Here is a 21,003-nt window from a genome sequence, read left to right as displayed (position 1 = left end):
TCATAGCAATAGAGATGACTAATGTGAAGTAGATTTTTGAAGTCTCAAAACCAGGAAAATAATGAAATTTTCTTTTTTCCATGTACTGAAATAAATTACAGATGGGTTAATGAATTTTGTGGAGAGATGGGGGAGGAAACTAGAAATAAAATATAGAAGACTATTTGTCTGGCCTTGTCCTGATGTAGGAGAAATTCTATCTAACCATAAATACAAGAGACGAAAATAATATGGGCTGTAATGAATAATTTTAATTATCAAAAAATTGCACTGTGAAAGAAAAGGCCACTGTAAATCAAATTAAAAGGCAGATGGCACTCGAGGAAAATAAATGTAACACATATAAAGCATTACTATCTCTCAGATGTAAAAAGATATTAAAATAAACAACCAAGAAGACAAATACCCTTAGAGAAAAATACACAGAGACACGAAATGGGCAACTTACAAAATAAGATTTAAAAATGGACAAGAAGGCTATGAAGTTTACATTGCTAACTATAAAAAAGGGCAATTAAAACAAAAGAAATGTAATTTTTTTCCAGCCATCAAATTGGCCAAGTTGAAAAGTTAGTGCTCTCTTATGTTCACCAGATTGAATTAAAGCAAATGCTTTGGGGCACCTGGGTGGTTGGTTGGTGAAGTGTCTGATTCTTGATTTTGGCTCAGGTCATGAGCACTGAGCATGGAGCCTGCTAAAGATTCTTTCTCTTCCTCTCCCTCTGCCCCTCCCCCCACCCTACCCCACGCCCACTGGCGTGTGCTCTCTCTCTCAAAAAAAAAAAAAAAAAAGCAAATGCTTTTATCACTGATAGTAAAGCTATAAGTTAATACAATCTTTCTGAGGGCCAAATTTTCAATATGTATCAACCAGTCTTCTACCCAGTAATTTCATTATTTGGAATTTCTCTTGGGAAAATAATCAGAGAAACACAGATTCGTACAGTAGATTGTTCATCTCAGAGTTGTTTTGGTATTTTAAAAAAATTAGGAGGCATCAAAAGAAAAATGAGGAGGGGCGCCTGGGTGGCACAGCGGTTAAGCGTCTGCCTTCGGCTCAGGGCGTGATCCCAGCGTTATGGGATCGAGCCCCACATCAGGCTCCTCCGCTATGAGCCTGCTTCTTCCTCTCCCACTCCCCTGCTTGGGTTCCCTCTCTCCCTGGCTGTCTCTATCTCTGTCAAATAAATAAATAAATAAAAATCTTTAAAAAAAAAAAAAGAAAAGAAAAATGAGGAAATACTATAAACACGTCTACACACATGAATCTGACAACTTAGATGAAATCGAGCAATTCCTCAAAATCACACTCTGTTAAGAGGATGAACACACAAGCTACAAAATGAGAGAAGATATTTGAAAACCAGTCTGACAAAGGCCTCCTATCTAGAACGTAAAATCACTCTCAGAACTCAGTAGAAAAAAACTCTGTGAACAACGCAATTAGTCCATGAGACATTAAGAGACATGTTACCAAACAGGTGAAAATAAGTTTGTTGGCAAATAGGCACATAAAAGGATAATCAGCATCACTAGCCATTAGGGAAATGCAAAGTGAGACCACAATGAGACATCACTACACACCTAATAGAACCCCTAAAATACAAAATACCAAATGCTGGCAAGGATGCAGAGAAATGATATCACTCCTGTGTTTTTAGTGGAAATGTAAAATGACACGTCTACTTGGGAAACATTTGACAGTTTCTTCGTTTATCCCAGAGAAATGAAGACTTATGTCCACACAAAAACCTGCATGTGATTGTTTGTGACAGTTTTATTTGTAACAGCCCACAACTGGAGATAACTTAAATGTCCTACAATAGGTGATACATCTATACCATGGGGAACCATTCAGCAATAAAATGGGATAAACTATCCATACTCATAACAATCTTGATGAATCTCAAGGGTATCGTGCTGAATGAAAAAAGACAATATCAAAAGTTCGCAAGCTTTATGATCCCATTTACGTAACCTTCTCTAAAAAACATACTTGTGCAGGGCGCCTGGGCGGTTCAGTCTGCTGAGCATCTACCTCTTGGTTTTGGCTCAGGTAGTGATCTCATGGGTTGTGGGATCGAGCCCCACATCTGGCTCTGTGATCAGCAGGGAGTCTGCTTGAAAGATTCTCTCCTTCTGTCCCTCCCCCTGCCCCTTCCCCCATGCTCTTTCTCTCTCTAATAATAAATAAGCAAATCTTAAAAAAAAAAAAAAGACATACTTGTACAGCTGGAGAAAGATCAGTGGTTGCCAGGGGTTAGGGATGGCGGGGTGGGAAGGAGGATAGGTGTGATCATAAAGGAGTAGCGTGAGGGAGATTTCTCTGCCTGATGGGATAGTTCTGTATCTTTATGTGGTGTCTACACATGTGATAAAATGGCACAGAGTGACACACAGACTTAATACCAATGTCAGTTTCCTGGTTTTGATACTGTACTATATAGTAAAATATATGCAATGTAACTACCGAGGGAAATTGGGTGAAAGATACACGGGATCTCTATACTACCTGTGCAACTTCCTGTGAATCTACCATTATTTTAAAACAAAAAGTTAAAGAATTTCAGGACCAATCTAAATTTTAAACAAGAGGTTGATTAAATTTGGGAATGCCTGTGCAATAGCCTGCCCAGCCTGCTCCTGAAAAAGTAGGCGTGCTTACCTTAGATACATATATGCACGTGTATGAACTGGCATGTGTATTTGCACGTGTCTGTCAACTGAATGCAGTCACCATGGGCCAGATTGCACCTCATGGTAGGAAAACAGGCATGAACAAAACAGTTGGCACCTGCCACCATGCAGCATACAGTCTATTTAGGAGGCAGACATTAAACACAGTAATGAAGGTGTGTTGGGAGCTTCTGAGGAGAAGAACCGAGTACTTAGAAGACCAACCATGAGGCCAGGGAAGTCATCCATGGGGAAAGTGATGTTTCACCTGGGCCTTGAAGGTTAACTATGAGTTCTTCAGGCAGAGGATGTGAGGAGAAAGGAGCTGACCATTCCGGCTAGAGAGAAGGTCATAGAGTCTTGGAGCTCAGATAAAGGGTGAAATGCTCAAGAAGAGAAAAGAAGCTCAGTATTGGGTACTAGCGTGACTGGGGTTAGTAACTGAGTGTTGGGCATGGGTGAGGGCAAGGAGGGTGGTCAGGGAAAGGGAGGGGCAGGTGACCCTCAGGTTTCTACTGGGCAAATGACTGCCGTTTGCTGAGACAGGAAGCACTGGGAGCAGAGCAGGGATTTTGGGGGGTGAGATTGGGCAGACAAATTCCATCTTGAGTTTGAGGTATCTGTGGGATACCTGACTAGGGTTGTCTGGTGGGCGGGTGACTCTGAGGCTGGGCTCTCAGGGGAGATGAACATGGAGGTCTGGGAGTCATCAGCACGTGTATAGGGCTTTGAGATCGCCAAGCAGTGGGTGAGATCGCCAAGGAGTGGTTGTGGGTGAGATCGCCAAGAAGTGTGTAGACTGAGAAGAGAGCTTTATTGGTCAGGGCTCTGGTTGTAAATGGCAGGAATGGATTAGGAAACTTTAAGGCAGGAATATGGCCAGCCTCAGGGAAGGCTGGGACCAGAAAAGAGTCTCTTATCTTGACTTCCTGCCACATGGCCACTTCACTCCTTCCTCTCTCTGTGAACCAACAGAAGTTGGTTCTCTGGTTCTCTGGCCACTGGCAGAAGAAAGGTGCCATCCCACAGCTCCTAAGTTAACATAAGCCAGAGTGTTCTAGCCCCAAATCTGGATTTCTGGAGCAGACTCTGATTGGGCCAGGTTGGGTCAGGCATTTATCCCAGTCCTCATTAAATTTGTTTGTCTCACAGCAACTCAGAGTATCCACTTTGGAGAGGGTAGCAGTTAAGAAAGTTCATTTTGCACTGGTTAGATACCCTGAGGGTGGGGAGGAACCAGAAGGAGCACCTACATTTAAGGGGTCAGAAGAGTAGGAGGTGGCAAAAGCAAGTATGAAGGCACAGCTAGAGAGTTAGAAAGAAGGTCATGAAAGGTTCCTGGACCCAATTCCAACGTGGGAGTGAGGTGGGGTCCCCACATAGCACAAAGCAATTCTCAGACACTGGCAGGTGTCCAAGAATTCAACTCATTTCTGACACTATCTACCCAGAGATAGCATCAGATTCCAGGGGTGAAGGGCTCAGTCCTACAAGGCAACCCCAGGCTATTATCTGTATTTCTGACCAACCTGCTATAGATTGGAAATCCTAATGATCCCCTTCTTTGGCAACTCAATTCAGATGCCAGTCACAAGCCCTGTTGTTATCTGTGCTTCTGAGGGACTGGCTAGAAATCAGAGGTTCCCAAGACTCCCTCCTCAGGTTTGACTAATTTGCTAGAGCAGCTCACAGAACTCAGAGAAACATGCTGCTAGATCACCAGTTTATTATTAAAGGATATAACTCAGGAATAGCCAGATGGAAGAGATACCTTGGGTAGGATATGGGGAAAGGGTGCAGAGCGTCCCTGCCCTCTCTAGGCACACCACTTTCCCTGAACCTCTGGGAGTTCACCAGTCCAGAAACTCTTCAAACTCTGGGCTTTTCAGGTTTATGGAGGCTTCATTACATAGGCTTGATTGATTAAATCATTGGCCACCGGCAGTAGATTCAATCTCCAACCCTTTCACTCCTCCAGGAGGTCAGGGGGTGGGACTGAAAGTTCCAACCTTCTAATCACAGGAGTTGGTTCTCCTGGCAACAAGCCATCCTCCTTCCATGCTGTCCAAAAGCCATCTGTCAGCATGACAAAGACATTTTATCACTCTGAACACTTGGGGAAGTCTGAGGGTTTTGGAAGCTGTGAGCCAGGAACTGTAGGTGAAAACTAAATATATATGAGAAATGCATTTTGGTCATCTGAATGCACAAATAGATATTTCTTATAAATCACAGTATCAGAGGTCAGAAAAGAGGGAGGTGGACAGAAGCTCAGGAGAGACCCATGTCAAGATGAAGACAGTAGGTAAGGGACCCAACATTGCCCAAAGGTAGGGTAAGGAGGACTGGACAGTGTGCTCCCCCTAGATGGTAGATGGGGTCATATCTGGCAGCCTGCAGTGGTGGCAGGAGAAGAAAGATAGCTAGTGTACACAGACATTCTAGACACCAGGATCTAGATGAAGACGGAGATAGGGCAATGGCTAGAGGGAAGTCTTGTGATCTGGAAAGATTTTTTCTTATTTCTTTAGGCCAGAGAGTTCCACCTGTTATTATAAGCCAGTGAAGCCAGTAGGGAAGGAGTGGTTCTCTTCAACTCTTCAAGGCCCAGTGCAGAGCCCAGAGGGCCACGGAGAGGGTGCTAGGCTGCGTGGGGGCTGTAGGACCACAGCTCAGAGGAAGGACAGCCTCTGGTCAGGGAGAAATCAGCAGGACAGAGCTCTGGTTTCATACACAGAAAATATGGCCCTTCTGGTGACCGAATGAAGCTGTTTCAGAAGCTTCAATGGTGAAGACTAAAGATTTTAGTAAAAAACCTTCTTCTTAGGAGCTCATGCTTTAGAGCTGTGGTTCAAGCTAGCATGCCTCAGAATCACCTGGAAGTTTTCTGGAGGCCCAGAGTTTCCAACTCCATAGGCCTGGTTGGGGGAGCGGGGGAGGATGAATATTTGTCCTTCTAACAAGATCCCAGGGGACGCTGATGCTGCTGGTCCACTTTGAGAGTCTGCTCCAGGGCCTGTTTCTCAGAATCCATATGTGGCCAGGAATTAGAAATAAGGCCAATTTATTGAACCCATCCAAGTCAAATAAAAATGTAATTTTTTTTGCAAAAAAAAAAGCTATTAGAAACAATGCAAGATTGTGAAAATAAGGAAAAATTATTAGAGAGAACATGACACTTTTAAAGAAGGGTAAGGTTTGCTTTACAGTGAAGTCATTAAGATATTATTTATAAAGGGCAGACTGGCCCCATATTCCGTGACAGTGCTGAGAAGGATGCTGGCTTAGCCTTGGGAGATGTGGGTCCACCTCAGTTTTGTCACTCACTGGTTTCAAAATCTGTGGGTACCTCTCCTGACCTCCATCCCTTCAGTTTTAAGTGAGGGTTAGGGAGACTCTCCATTCTTTCACAAAAGCATGATGATGTGAAAGTACTTTGAAAAAGATAAAACCCCATATAAATACAAATTAATATTTTTAGTAATTTTAGAAGTTATTCTTCAGGAGAATTAATTAGCATAATTGACATATTTTTAATGTGTGTGTAATATTCTGGCTCAATATTGTTGTTCTGATTCCTATTTCATAATCACCAGTGTGTCTTCATAATTTTAAAGGTATTTTGTTCACCTCCACCACTTTGCAATTCTCTGGAATTTTCTGCTCAGCAGGGAATCTCTAGGCAATATTTCTGGACTGGCCTTTTAGCCAAAATCCATGGCGTCTAGGGAACACGGAGCATCTAACTAAACAACAGAGGTAGCAGTGCTGGAAAACAGAGAGTGGGGAATCGAATGGCTCAGAAGCAGTGAGGCCAACAGTTTGTATTTAACCCTTGCACACCGAGCTCCACGCTCCTTGGGTATGACAGGCTACGGGAAAGTGAGTTTGGAGCTGCACTTGTCACATTTGTCATAGCTATTTGTCATGGTCTGTGGAGCTGAATCCATCTGGATCTTCTGATTTGAAAAGAGTTGATTGGAGTCTGCCCATTCACCTCTCCTTCCGAGCTCCTGTCACATCTGCCATCCACAATGATTTTACGGTCCAGAGCCAGCCCCAGTGCTTGTCCAGAATTCTCCCCTATCCTTGAAGGCTTTGCTGTGAAGTCAGAACCCCAGAAGAAGGTCAGGGAAAGAACAGAGAATGCCTCTTCTCCTCCCCCCACCGCAACTCAGCTCTTCACAGCTGAGCCTAGAAGTTTGCTATTCATTTTTTCCAAATCAATCAGATTTGATTCACTTGCCTTTTAGAGCACAAGAGGTGGGGAGGGAAGGAACCTTCGAGAGATATTGGGGAAAGTGGGTTATAAAGTGGACTTTCAACTGCAGAGCCCCTCCATTGAGAGCAATCTCTGTTCCTTCCTCAGCATCCCCACCTGTCCTGTCTCCCTGAATTCTCACTCAAATCTGCACTGCCGCCATGGCAAAGAGCAAAACTTCCTCAAGAAAATGTTCAGAACTGTAGACATGGGCTCAGGGTGGGGGTATGGGGGTGTAGGTGGGGGGCAGGCAAGGGCAAGACCATCCAGGTGCAGCACATGGAACAGGGAAGAGCCCTGGGCCAGGCTGCCAGGGCTTGACTCCAGCTCTGAGGCTTCTTGGTGTCAGGTGAGTTATCCAGACTTTCAGGCTCTGAGTGTTGCATCTACACAATGGAGATGATAAAGATATTTCCCTCAGAGGGCTGTTGAGTACATACAATGAAATATGGCATAAGATCAAGCTGAATGACTTTGGTTGTTGTAACAGTTAAGGAGCATGGCTTATAATTTTTAAGAGGGGCTGTAGTTTTAGCATCTTGGGGTGGTTTTTGGGCAGGATGCAGACGAATGTGTTCAGAAACCAGGGATAAGTCCAAGATGGCCTCTGCAATGGCTCAGCTAAGAACCATTTGTTACCGTGGCAATGTATTCCCTCCAGAGGCATTTGCTTCAGTTCAAAATTCTGAGGACTGCACTTTCTTCAGTGGTCCAAGGAGATCTGACGCCCAGGCCTCTGGCAAAGGGTTCTGTCCAGAGACAATAACACCCCGTGTTTCTCTTTTCTCTTCCACAGACCTCAGAGGATGAGCCTTCTGAAAAGGATGCTCTGCAGCCAGGCCGAAATATCGTGGCTGCGGGCTATGCCCTCTATGGTAGTGCAACCCTGGTGGCTCTTTCCACTGGGCAAGGAGTGGACCTCTTCATGCTTGACCCAGTAGGTACCCAATAAGGCAGTATCAGTACTTAGGACTCCATGCATCTCTGTGCTTTAATTCCAGTTGGCTGGGGTAATTTTCTGGTCATTCTTAATACTTGCTTTTGGGACAAGAGAGTCTAGTTGGGGAATCAACACCAACATCAAAAAACACTAATGACCTGTGTCCAATGGAGGGCATTTGAAGTGTTCTATGGGGTCTGTCGTATCAACTCAGGCTCTGCCCTTAAGGAGTTTGTAATCCAAAAATGCTTTCAATTTCTTTGGCTTATGGAAATACAATAATAAAAAAAAACCTAATGTTGCCAATGTCTAGACAGAAACACGAATTTTTTAGAGTAGCAACGTTCAATAGAACTTTCTGTGACCATGCATATGTTCTGTAATCTGTGCTGTCCAATATGGTAGCCACTTCATGTGGTTATTGAACACTTGCAATGTGGTTAGTGTGACTAAGAAATTCAGTTTTAAAACTTTATCTCATTCTAATTAACTTAAATTGCCACACGTGACTAGTGGCTACGCTATTGGAGAGCATGTGTTTGTGGGACTGCCGCTAAAGTAGATGTTCTTCCCAATTAAATAAAGGATGTTACCGTATTAATGGTAAAGCTCAGGACACAGGCTGGAAATGGGCAGGTCTTGAGGACTGGGATGCAGGAGTCCCAGGAACGAGCTTGCAGACCATGGCCAATCTGGTCTGTACACTACCCCTAATTCTGTGTCTCTCACTCAGGTTTCAGTTGCCAGGGAGGAGTATCTAATTTGCCAATCTAAGTCAAATGCCTGACCCTGGGCTAGAGGAGGCTCAGCTTAGTCCTCCTAGATTGGCATCCAATGGGAAGAGTTACTTCTTCAAGGGGAGTTAGGCTGCTTCTAGGAAGTGTTACTCTACACTGGGCTGTCCACAGTAGGTTGTTAAAGCTCATGAGCCAGAGACTATCAGGAACTTGCCTGTAATAAAAAGAAGTTGGGTTTTCTGAACAGGGATGGATGTGCTCTAGAACGAGAGTAGAGTGTTATTATGCTAGGAGGGAGTCGGGATGGACTTACTCTCTAGCAAGTGGGCTTTTGCTTGATCATCTCAGGAGCATTCAAGAAAGAGAGGGTCAGTTCTGGCCTTGGCAGTGGGTATGATTAGTGATTGTGTATCAATAATTTTTTTATCTAGGAAGTGGGAAGATTAAAGTGAAGGTAGAGATTCATTGGTAAAGAAGTCATCACTCACATACAGCAGAAGGGAGAGATGCTTTGTTACTTTTGTGGTTGCTGAGTATTCTCATCACTGTTTTATTTCAGACATGGTCTGCATGGTCTTGCCTCTTTATATTCTGGGAATATAAATTCCTATGTTTATTAGGAACCTTCTAGTCTAGCTGCCAGCTGTGAGCTGTCATCCTGGGGGATTTCACTTTCCTAGTCTTTGAAGTTCATTAAAACTGATTACATTTCCAAGCCTGGTTTTCCTCCTTGTGACTTAGAGAGACAGCCAGCCTTTCAAGGTGATGCCCGCAGCCAGCTAATCACATCCACAAGCCCTCAGATGAATGGGTACCTGAGTGATGTCCCGCAGAGTAACCATGGTGGGGGCAGTGGGCACAATTTTATTAATAATTCTGAGGATTTCTTTCATTGTTATCCTTTTTATTCCTTATGTCAAGTGAATACAGTTTCTGATTGAAGGGATTTCCTCATTTCTTTGTATAAGAGTCACTGGGATACTGGGAATTTTTCATGGTTTCTAAGACTGAGTCATTAAAATAAATGGACTACAGAGTAGTAGGGGAACCACATCCCCCACCTTTATGATGACTCCCATCCATGAAACTTCTTTCTCTCATTGTCGATGGCCCAAATCTTCCTGGAAACGTTAGGAATTAACTAGGGATGAGAACTTGGGGCATTAATACTTTGAGGTTCCCTATAAATGAGTAACCTGGCAGGCAGTAAAAACTACCAAGGAAACTTTCCCTCTTTCCTTTGAGTTATGTCATCTCTTGCTAGAGCACCACTGGAGATTCAGAAGGACGTGGCACAGCCAGGCTCTTCGAGCAGGCCCACACCTCCCAACGCTCTCTGATTGTTGGGGAGTGTGCTGTTGGCTTCTGTTTCCTGGTATCTCTCTTCTTCCAGGTGTTTCTTTTCATCTTTCTAGGCTCTCGGTGAATTTATCCTGGTGGAAAAAGATGTCAAGATAAAACAGAAAGGAAAGATTTACAGTCTCAATGAGGGCTATGCCAAGTATTTTGATGCCGCCACCTCAGAATATGTGCAGAGAAAGAAATTTCCTGAGGTGAGTGAAGAAAGCCTAAGGCAGAAGCAGGGAGAATGCTGCCTCAGTGGGTCCCTGTTTGGGTGGTGGCTTTGGGAGCCTGACTGAAAGAGGTTGATGCCACTGTTTATGGCTCTGATCAGTATGAGAATGGCAGACTCTGCCTTTCTTCATAAACAAACAACATCTTTTACAGCTAAAAGTTACCTACTCAAGATAATACCCCCTACTTAAGTTTTTCTAGGAGACTTTGTTTATGAAGAAGACAGACCACATTTTCAAAATTCAGAGTTCAGGCCAGAAGCTGTCAGGTCATTTGCTTGCTGAGCTATCCTCTATATAGATTCTGGTCACTCACTTATATTTGCTTTTAGGTAGAGTAATTATATTTGGAAGTCCCATTCATATGCCCTAATATCAAGGCCTTGTGTTTAACCCAAGCTTTAGGATGTTCTTTGTCTCTCAATGGGATTACCAAGTTCTGAACTTCATGTGTCTATTAATGCAACCCAAATAATCCATTCAGTATGTTCACCATACTAAGAGAGCTTTTAAGACAGGTGTGGAAGCAAAGTCAAAGAATTTCCAGATCAAGTGTGTAAAGTCTGTTCTAAATTGGAAGAGGAATGCAAGCTTGTTTACAAGTGGGACCATCTCTCACCAAATTCTGGGAGATGTCATAAGAGAGGACCTTTATCCTGTGGTGGAAAGGCAGTGGTGTAGTGTGCTAGCTTGGCTGTCCCTGGAAGTCCTCATGAGCTCCAAGGAAAAAGAGCTCGTGATTCCATGGGACCAAGAGGCAGTCAGTCAACAGGATCCCAGGACTTGCCTTTGCTACCTGAAGCTGAAACTATAGAGAACTTTTTACTTTCTTTCATTTGTTTTTTAAGCGAAGTTCTCAAAAGTGCAGTTTCCTGTACCTCTCCTTCATAGGGTTGTATTTTGCTATCACGCACAAACCCATCCAATGTCTTGAGGGCAAAAGTCACAGGATGTGGATTGCAAGCTTGATAAAGTCAAAATTATTTACATGCTTCCGGTCTTGGAGATGTTTCATGGTGGCTCCCATTCTAAGCTAAAAAGTGCCTCCTCTGGAGCCCATAAAAGAAGATATTTATGTTACCACTAAAAGATAAAAGTCCTACACAAAAAATACCATAAATCTCTTTGACGGAGAGGTTTCAAATGAGAAAAAAGGCATCAGTCCATGAATGACCGACGGCTGGTGAACAGGCTGACCGGACAAGGACCCCTTGTAAATCTTACCACAGGCTGAGCTCCCAAATGGAAAACCACGCAAAGGGCATGATTATGCTAGTCAGGGAAGAAACACGAATCCCTTGCCCTCTCAGTAAAACTGGAACTCTTAGAAGATATTTAAGATCTTTCTCAATTCCATTTTAACTTTTTCTCTTCCCAAGTAATGCTCTCTGCTCTTTAAAAAAAAAGTTTCTTTTGCATCCTTTCTCACAACCAGCTTAAATAGTTTGACCAAAGCTAGAAGAAAGACACTAGGTTCTAAGGTGAACCTACCTGTTGTAATTTTACAAAATGGGGTAAATGCCTTAAGAGGATCTACACAGTTTCCCAAGAAATGTCCCAGGAGTAAGAAAGGTCCATTAGGCCAGTGGGGTTTTTGACTGCGACCATTAGTAACAAATGCATTTAATGTCTAATTCAGAGCACATTTGTGCAAGCACGCACACACACACACACACACACGCTCACACGCACATGCGCACACCGAAACAAAAGTAAACTGCCTTACTGGCTACTGTGCTCTAAGATATTTTTTCACTCTTTACTTTTCTATTCAATTCAATTCTGTTTTGTTCTAATGAGATCTGATCCATTCTGTTCTGTTCCATTCCATTTGTTTAGATTGCATTTCATTTAAAAAAAAAACCATGTTTAGTAATGATGCATTAAATGGATTTTATGACCCATTAATGGATTTCCATCCACACTTGAAAAAGCACTGCACTGGGCAGCTTCCTAGACATTTTACTAGATCATAAAAATAATCTACAGATTCAGAAGGGAGATAGTGAGACAAAAATAAAATAAAGGGGAATGTATGCATAACATACAGAACAGGTTAACGTCACTTGGGTAGCCCGTAGATGGCCTGTTATTGCACCCAGTATGCTGAACCTGTGGGACTCATGCAATAGGATCTAAACAGCAGGATATTCTGATCTCCTCCTCACTCTGTCACAGTTGTTCAGCAGAGTAGTCCCTTTTAGAAAATAAAAGTCAGTGTTCACTTATCATGGAAATCATAGACTACTGAGCCTAACGTATTAATCAGTATTTCAATACTGCTTCAAAGATGAGACCCTTCTCAACAACAAAGGAAGGCCCATATTCCCCAACATAAGGCAAGTCTCCGGAATCTTCCAGTTATTTTTTAACGTGGAACTCTAGATTTAATATGCATCTGCCCCTAGCATAAAAGGAGTTGTTTTGTCTCTAGGAGATTTTGGTTTTCTTGCTTGCTTTTTACATAAAATCTTACAATTTCCATAAATTGAAGACTGGGGATTAGTTGGTTCTGGCCCAGAAAGTTCACTCTACAGGTAACAGTAGGAAACCAGTGTGAATGCTTGATGATTTCCTCAGGCAATGCTTGAGAGCTGGGGCGGGGTGGGGGGAGTGAGGGAATGGGTGGGGGTGGGGACGGGACTTTCTTCTTGATGTAAAAACAATGATCATTTTGACGGAAGTGCTGAATGGTCTTGGAGTGTCCAATTCTAACTAATAAGACAACAGAGATAAAATGAAACCCAAAGCTACTTTCTAGAATTTCCACCTATAGAAACAAAAAGGAATTTTGACTTTGGACAAATGGGGATACCCTCAACAGAGTGTTGGGCATCCTCCTGGCTATGGTTGAGGTTTGCAGTGATTCCTTAGAAAGATTAAGAGGAAATTAGGGAAAATAATCTGAGCCCCCTTCCCTTAGCAATTCTCTGAGAAGAGAGAAGGGCAGAAATGAAAGCGGGAGAGGCTGGCCTGGTGGATATTGGCATGAAGCTGTTGCTTTCTTTTATTAAGTACTTTTAACTCTTTTTAAATAAAGAAAGGTCCAAAGAAGAAGACAATAAATAGTTCGTAATATTTCCACTTGATTGAAGCTAGTTTCTTTTCTTGTTAACAAAATTTAAAAAGCAATATATCTCACAAGTTAAACATAGAATTACCATATGACCCAGCAATTCCACTCCTCGGTTTATACCCTAAATAATTGAAAATGATATATTTAGAAAAAACTTGCACACAGATATTCATAGCAGCATTATTCACAATAACGAAAGGTGGGAACAACTCAAATGTCCATCAACTGATGAGCGGATGAATAAAAGGTGGTACATCCATACAAGGGAGTATCATTCAGCCAGAAAAAGGAATGAAGTACTGATCTATACCACCACATGGATGATGTCAAAAACATTTACGCTAAGTGGAAAAAGCCAGTTGCAAAGATTAGGTCAATGTGTAGAGACATAAGGCAGATTAGTGGTTGCCACGGTCTGGGGGAAGGGAGGATGGAGACTGCTTAATGGATATAGGGTTTTCCTTTGGGCAATGGAAATGTTCTGTAATCAGATAAAGGTCGTGGTTGCACCACATTGTGAATGTACTAAATGCCACTGGATTGCATATTTTAAAACTGATAATTTTATCTGATGTAAATTTTACTTCAATTTCCTAAGATTAGGAAATGTAAAACATACAGTAATATACAAAATTAAAAGTGAAAGGCTCCCCCCTCCCTTGCCCCCAGCCAAGTTGCTCTTTGCAGGGATGACCACTGCCAACTCTTGCTTCTATTCTTTGAGCTGGGATGGAGGAGGGATTATGCACACTCATCTCCATGTCTACCCCACCACCCTTCTAAAACATCAGGTAGAGCATATTAGTCTCACCTGATTTTCTTTTTCATGATTTGGAGATTGACACAGCTGCAATGGAGATCCCAAACGTGTACACTCATGACCTTTTGCAAATATATCCGTAGGGCACATGTCTTACTAAAGTTGCTGGGTCAAAAGGTATGAGCATTTCACATGCTGTTGTTACCAAATACTCTTCCAGAAAAGTTGCATCAGTTCATACTCTCCAGCATCATATGGAAAAGTACCCATTTCCCTGTGTCCTTGCCAGTGTGAGATATGGTGAATCTTTTAAAATTTTTGTCCCTTTGACAGTAAAAAGGTGAACCTTGTGACTTGATTTGTACATGGTTAATTATGGTTTATGTTGTACAGCTTTCCTTGTATTTATTGAGCACCTACTTTTGTCTTAGTAAATTGCATATTTCTATCCTATGCAAATATTTAATTAGTATTATTTATCTTTTTCTTGTTGCCTGTATAAGCACTTAGTAAATGAAGAAAACTAGTCTTTGTCTGTTATTCATGTTAGAAATATGTGTAGACTTTCAGCTTTTGACCCTATAGAGGCGTTTACAGTTTTGTGTTATATTTATTTTTCTTTATATCTAATGGGTGTGGTGTACCAAATTATAAATTAATGTACTCATGTTTTCCTCTTCTGTGCTGTCCAATACAATAGCTACTAGCCACATGTGGCTATTTCAGTTTTAATTAATTGCTGGTAAATAACATGTAAATCATTCTATTTTTTCTATACTTGTCTCATTCCCAAAGCTCAACAGTCACACGTGGTCAGTGGCTGCTAAGTGGGACATTGGTGATAAAAAGTGTTTTCATCACAACCGAGAATTTCACTGGACAGCCTTGTTCTAAATTATTTGTAATTTTCTCCTTTTAACTCTCTCTATCTTGAAATAATTTGGCTGTAAAGAATGAGGTAGGGATCCTACACACCTCTTCTCTAAGCAGCTAGCACAGTGCTGTTTGCTTACTAATAGTCCTCTCCTACGCTGTTTGAAATGTCCTATTCAGCTTAAATGAAATTCTCGTCTATCTTTAGGCCCAGGACTGGGCTCTATTCTGATCCACTGGTCGGTGTTTGCATTTCTTCTTTGCATATGTAAATATTGTTATTTCACTGTATGCTCTTAGATTTGATAGAGATACTCTTTTCCTTGTTCTTCATTTTCACAAATGTTCCTGTTTTCTTTGCCAGGAAATTTTAATACCATTTCTTTCAAGTTTCTTCCCCCAAAAGTCTGTTGATATTTTCTAAGAGTTTTATAGTCTTGGCTCTAAATGTGTAAGTCTTCCATCTACTTTGGGTTAATCTGTCATGTGGTGTCAGGTAAGTTTGTAGTCTATTTTTAAAATGGGGTTATTTATCTTTTTATCATAAAATTGTAAGTTCATTTATTTTTATTCATTTATGTATGCTAGTCTCCCCCTTTAGTTGGTGAGTTCTTTGGGGCAGAGACTGTCTTCCTGTTTGTGGCATCCTCAGGGTCCAGCCTGGTGCCAGGCATAAGATGCTGAAAAATTATTTATTGAGCTGAATTTACACATGATTTGTGAACAGTACTACTCATGTTGTTAACTAGGAGAGTAATTGGCAGGTTTTGCCTTCCACCTAATATTCAGGGTTTGGAATCACCCACAGTGCCTGCTTTTATTGCAATTCAAATCTGTGTGTGTGTGTGTGTGTGTGTGTGTGTGTGTGTGTGTGACTATCTCTTGCTTGTCTAATCCAAGCCTAAATGCTACCCAGGTCTCCTTCTTTCCTTAGAAGACTTTAATAGTTACTTTGCTTTGCAAACCTCCTAAGGCAGGATACGTGGGTAAGGGAGTATCTAATCCAGGTGAGCATCTTGTCTCTTTTCTCTCTGCCTTCTAGGATGGCAGTGCTCCATATGGGGCCAGGTACGTGGGCTCTATGGTGGCCGACGTGCACCGCACCCTGGTCTATGGAGGGATCTTCCTGTACCCAGCGAACCAGAAAAGTCCTAAGGGCAAGGTAATTCTCATTTGTCCTCTGGCTGTATCGGTCAGTAAGCCAGTTGGAGTTCCCTTTCTCTTCATGCCTGCTTTTTGGCTACTGCTCTGTCCTTTTCACATCTGTTTGTGAGTGGGCAGGTGGAAGAGAAAAGAGGTGTATTTCCCATTAATGAATTTTGAAGCTGTGGTAGAAGCTGAAGTTGTTATTGGCAATTTTCACTGGCCTTCGCATTCCCTGGCCTCATGCCCGTCATTCACCATGAGTCAGCTGTGTTCATCTATCGCTTAATACGTGCTATGGCTGACTTGTAGCTTCAGCACCACCTGGTTCTGGATGATAGACCCTCTGGAATCTAGTGCAAGGTATGGATCCACTTCCCAGGGGAAAAAATGCTCATAAGCATACACATTGCATAAGTTTTTAGGGGGATCATAGATGACCTGAAGTCTACCCGTGAGTCCTCTAGAGAGTTCCCAAACTCCAGAATAAGAACTTCTGGTCAAAACTTATTTAATACTTCTGGAAAGGTAGCTCCTGGGTGATCTTACTGTAACTTTATGACACAAACCCAGAAATACTTGTATGATCAGATGGGAATCTTAGGATCCAAATGCATCTATCTTGAATAGACCCTCCCATGGGAACGTGTCTGATTTTTTAGCCGGTCACAGAAATCGTAGGTAAGTAGACAATTCAAAACAAAGATCTACGGTATTCTCAGACACACCAACAACTGGCCACATGCATATTTGTTTCCCAGGGTGTGCAATTTGAATTATTGGAATGCCAGATTCAAAGCCATGATAAGAAATCTAAGAGCACATGAGACCAGAGGGAAAACTTTTAATATGCAGATTGGGTGTCAGGAATTTCTCTTCATGTGAGTGTTGAGCTCAAGTATATTATAACCTTCAGAAGTAAGAATCACAGCCACGTCTGCATGACACGTGCTTAAATGAGATCTAGAAAATGAGGGAATGCTTACATAGAACCACTCTTGCTGTCCACTAAGTGCCAACACAGAAAACATTAGGCTATTTCTTTCTAATTGTCAAAATGAGTCCGAAAATATGCACACGTACGTACAGAGACATTTCCATAAGTACATGTAATTCCATGTACAGATCTATATTCATAGCACCGTCACCACCATCCCTATTGAAAGTACCATTGGTTCCTGACCTCTGTGTTTTAGCTTTTGTGGTCTCTGTGAGCACATTGGTGTGTGTTTTGGAGGTGGGGTAGATGCGTATGCCTTTTCTCCTGTGTGTGCTTGTCTCTGTATATCTGTTTAGATTTTAATTGCAGAAAAAAAGTAGGTCACATGGACTGTAGGTCAAAGCATCATGAAGACCTGTACATTGTGTTTTAAGATGAATTTACTACAAGGGCAACTTTAGGAGAAGGGCAGCCTTGGCTCAAAGACAAATTTTGTGTTTTTTTCTTCTTCTTTTAAGTATCTGAATCAACATGGTACAAACAAAGGCTACTTGGTTACAATCTGAGACTTTGTCTGACATTCCAAGTCCCTCATCCTCAAGCACCCAGAGCGAGGAAAAGGGGAAGAAAGAGCTGAGTTCTAGAAGCTAACAGGTAGCTGTCCAGGACCAATTGACCACCAGTGTCCTTCCTGTGGATGACCAGGGACAAAACTAGCAGATCCAAGTGTGTCCATACCCACCGGGGCTTCTTTGCACCCTGCCAGGACACCCACTACTCCAAGAGCTGGAGGGCAGTGTATACTGTTTTACCAAAATGGCAGTAAATGCCCCCTGGAGTTTTAACTTACTCTATCCTGAATGCCTGGATCTCTAACCTAGACCAGAGATATTGTGCTTCTCACCATGAAATAACAATGATTCAAAAATCAGCACAAGATATGATTGCTTCTCAAAGTAGTTTCAGTGGATTTGAGAAAAAGAATGGAAAAGAAAAGGCTGCAGAAAGCTGGCTCAACCACTTTGTAAGCTGACTACAGAAAGGAACATGTTTTCTTTTAAATACAGATTTGCACCTATCAGGAAGGAAGAAAATAGTATGATACAGAGTTAGAACATGCAGTTAGACTGTCACCCTGAATCTAATGTGATATGTGTGTGTGTCTGGTGGGGGTGGGGTGGTGAGGAGGGAATCACATCATAATCACAGAAATAGGCCTAAAAAAGGCATTGGGTCCAGCTCATTTCAGTTCAATTCCCCAAGGACTCACTGGATGCAGGGTAGACACCTGCTAGATCCCATAGTGCCTATTAGAAAAAGAAGTCCTTCCTCAGGATAGGCTCAGCCCTGGGTCCATGGACACACATTGGAAAGCAAGACACAGGCTGACTTTACCCTCCCCACCCTGCCCATTTCTGCCTTCTACTGGGAGCCCTTGGGCAAGGGACCCAGTAGCCTTGTTTGGACACTTTCCTTGTGTCAGACATTACTGGGAAGGTAGATGCCACAATGACCAACCCAGATAGACTCCGTCCCTGCCCTCAAGGGTGAGTGTGTAAGGAGGAAGGCAGATAGGAAACAAACCTCAATGTGACAAATAGATGAAGAGGGACATGAAGGATGCTATGGGAGTGCAAGCAGTTGAGGGTAACTCAGTCTTGGGGGCCAAGAGAAAAGGCCATTTAAACCCCAGCAAAATACCTAGTCAAGTTGACACTTGAGATGTGAGGATCTTCCACTTGATCCCGAACACTGAGACCACCTAATACTCTCTAGGTGACCTTCCATCTCATCCAAGTTGGACTCCTCCCTAGCCATAAGGCCTCACATACAAAGGCTCTTGACCAGGCCTCAGCATCAGTTTGCCTCGCTGCCGAACGAACAGCAAACAAGTATCTAGATCTCATACTCCCAAGGGAGGAGGCAGGTCTCTCATAAACACAAAGGTCCCAAGACAGGTAGAGACTGACCAACAGTGCCCCAAAGTCATGGAAATGAACCCAGTGTATTCATGCTAACAAGACACAGAAGTTCAGCTCCTGGAATTCCCCATCAAGCTCTAGGGGTGTGGCTTCAGGATTTTTGGCCACTTGCAGAGCTTGTCCACCTGACTGTCTTTCTCCCACAGCTCCGGCTCCTGTATGAGTGCAATCCTGTGGCCTATATCATAGAGCAGGCTGGAGGCCTGGCGACCACAGGCACCCAGCCCGTGCTGGATGTGAAGCCAGAGTCCATTCACCAACGCGTCCCCCTCATTCTGGGGTCCCCAGATGATGTGAAGGAATACCTCACCTGTGTACAGAAAAGCCAGGAAGGCAGGTAGTGGGTTTCACCCTGAACACTGCCTTTTTTTGGTCTTGTCCCTTCTATTAAGGGCCCTAAATAAACGATCATTGTAAATAGTGGTGATGAGTAACAAAAGGCAAAGCCCTCCTGAATCATCCCCAGAAGAGCAGCAGCCAAGTGCTCTTCACAGCTCTAGAAGCCAGAGGCAATTCTGTGCTCAGTGTGAAGGGCTCAAAATAAAAACTCACATGTGAAAAGAACAGCCTCGATCTGTCTTCTCTCAAGAATAGCAGCTAATAGGGTTAGAGTTCCAAGTCTGTCAGCCAGGGAATTGGCAGCTACGGATTTGTGGGCAAAAAGTCTAGAGATTAGTTAAGAATTTGTCTTGGTTGGCTTAAAATTTGAACCTAGTGGAGACTGGTTCCAAGATGGCAGAGTGTTAGGGGGACCCTGAACTTGCTTTGTTTTGAATACAGCTAGACCAACCCTGAACTATTTTGAAAAACTAGGAACACCATCATAGGAGTAAGGAAACAATCTCCACATTTGGAACGAATGAATTTGGCTGAAACATGGTTTGCAGCCCTGAATTGGGGGATTGGGAAGCCATGGGGCTGGGAAGGGGAGGAAGCCCAGTTTGTGGAGCCAAGTCAGGAAAAGGGAGGAAGTCGAAAAGATTGCAGTGGTTTCTGACCCCATAATTAGCTGTGGCAAGTGGATCCCCGGGTTGCTCAGGGAAAGATTGCTCCCCTTTCTGGAGGGCATTTGAGGAGCATTATTTGTCCTCTCCAGAGATAAAGGGATAGCCAGGGAGCCACTGAGGGGAGCTCTCTAGCAGGGCAAGAGGGGTGCACAGAGAGGAGAAAACGTCTTAACTTTTTGCTCTGAGCCACAATAGGCTTGCACCTCTGTGCGCACGCCAGCAGTTGCTTTTCTGGGACTGGCTGTGGGCAGTGCAGAGGCTGGAGTGGATCGCGGATAACATGGCCGCTGCTTTTTGCTGTCTGCCACAAGAGAGTCAAGCCTCTGCGATGGCTTTGCTAGGACAAAGGGGGTAGGGGACTGAGTAAAGTGCAGATGGCTGATAACCTGGCTCCAGCATTTTGTTCAGTGTTACAATAAACTCTAGCCTCTGCACACACACTGTGCAAAGGCTTTTTATGGACAGAACACTGCTGGACACACCTCCCTGCTTGGGGATGGGAGTGGGTATGCACACCTTACCAAAAAACCTTGGAGTTTTGAATCCCAGCCACTGGCCAGAGATAAAATACAGGAGATCTGTGGCTCTGGGCATGCCAATGACCCAGACGCAGACAGGTTAGGGCAAAGAATTGACCTGGGCCCGGGCCACAGGAGATGGCTCGATTTTCTGGGAGAGCCTCCTGAGCAGTGGCTACTGGGAGTTCTGGCCCCCAGGGACAAAGGGATGAGGTGACACCATATTCTACCTTCTACACCACCACCACACCCTCTTCCCACCCACCATCACAGACTCCAGAGAGAAACAGCCCTCTGGTAGAGGCTTGAATCCCCTACACTAAACCCCACCCCCTGATCTGGCAAGAGCATCTTGTGAGGGCAAGTCAGCTTGTGAGTCAGCACAGCAGCTCTTTCCTTCGGAAGACAAACACAAACCCCAGCATATACCAAGTCTACTGATTAAAGAAAGCTCCAAAACATTAGCTTCTGGCTTGACTTCACAAAGAAACCAGTGCATACCTACTTAAAGGAACA

At 43.2% G+C, this 21,003-nt stretch overlaps 1 protein-coding gene across 1 annotated transcript in view; it reads left to right on the top strand.

Moving 5' to 3' along the window:
* The window catches only part of FBP2 (fructose-bisphosphatase 2), a 30,794-nt gene extending 11,271 nt beyond the window's left edge, over positions 1-19,523 (top strand). The window contains exons 4-7 of the mRNA XM_026518721.4: positions 7,734-7,874; positions 10,030-10,167; positions 15,940-16,059; positions 19,109-19,523. Coding sequence (XP_026374506.1) covers positions 7,734-7,874; positions 10,030-10,167; positions 15,940-16,059; positions 19,109-19,303 — 594 coding nt within the window. The 3' untranslated portion in view covers positions 19,304-19,523. The remainder of the gene's footprint in view (positions 1-7,733; positions 7,875-10,029; positions 10,168-15,939; positions 16,060-19,108) is intronic.
* Positions 19,524-21,003: the final 1,480 nt, after the last annotated feature.

This window comes from Ursus arctos, unplaced genomic scaffold (assembly GCF_023065955.2).
Source record: "Ursus arctos isolate Adak ecotype North America unplaced genomic scaffold, UrsArc2.0 scaffold_33, whole genome shotgun sequence".
Lineage (NCBI taxonomy): Eukaryota > Metazoa > Chordata > Mammalia > Carnivora > Ursidae > Ursus > Ursus arctos.
Note: the sequence above shows the minus strand (reverse complement) of the source record. Positions and strands in the feature narration are given on the sequence as shown.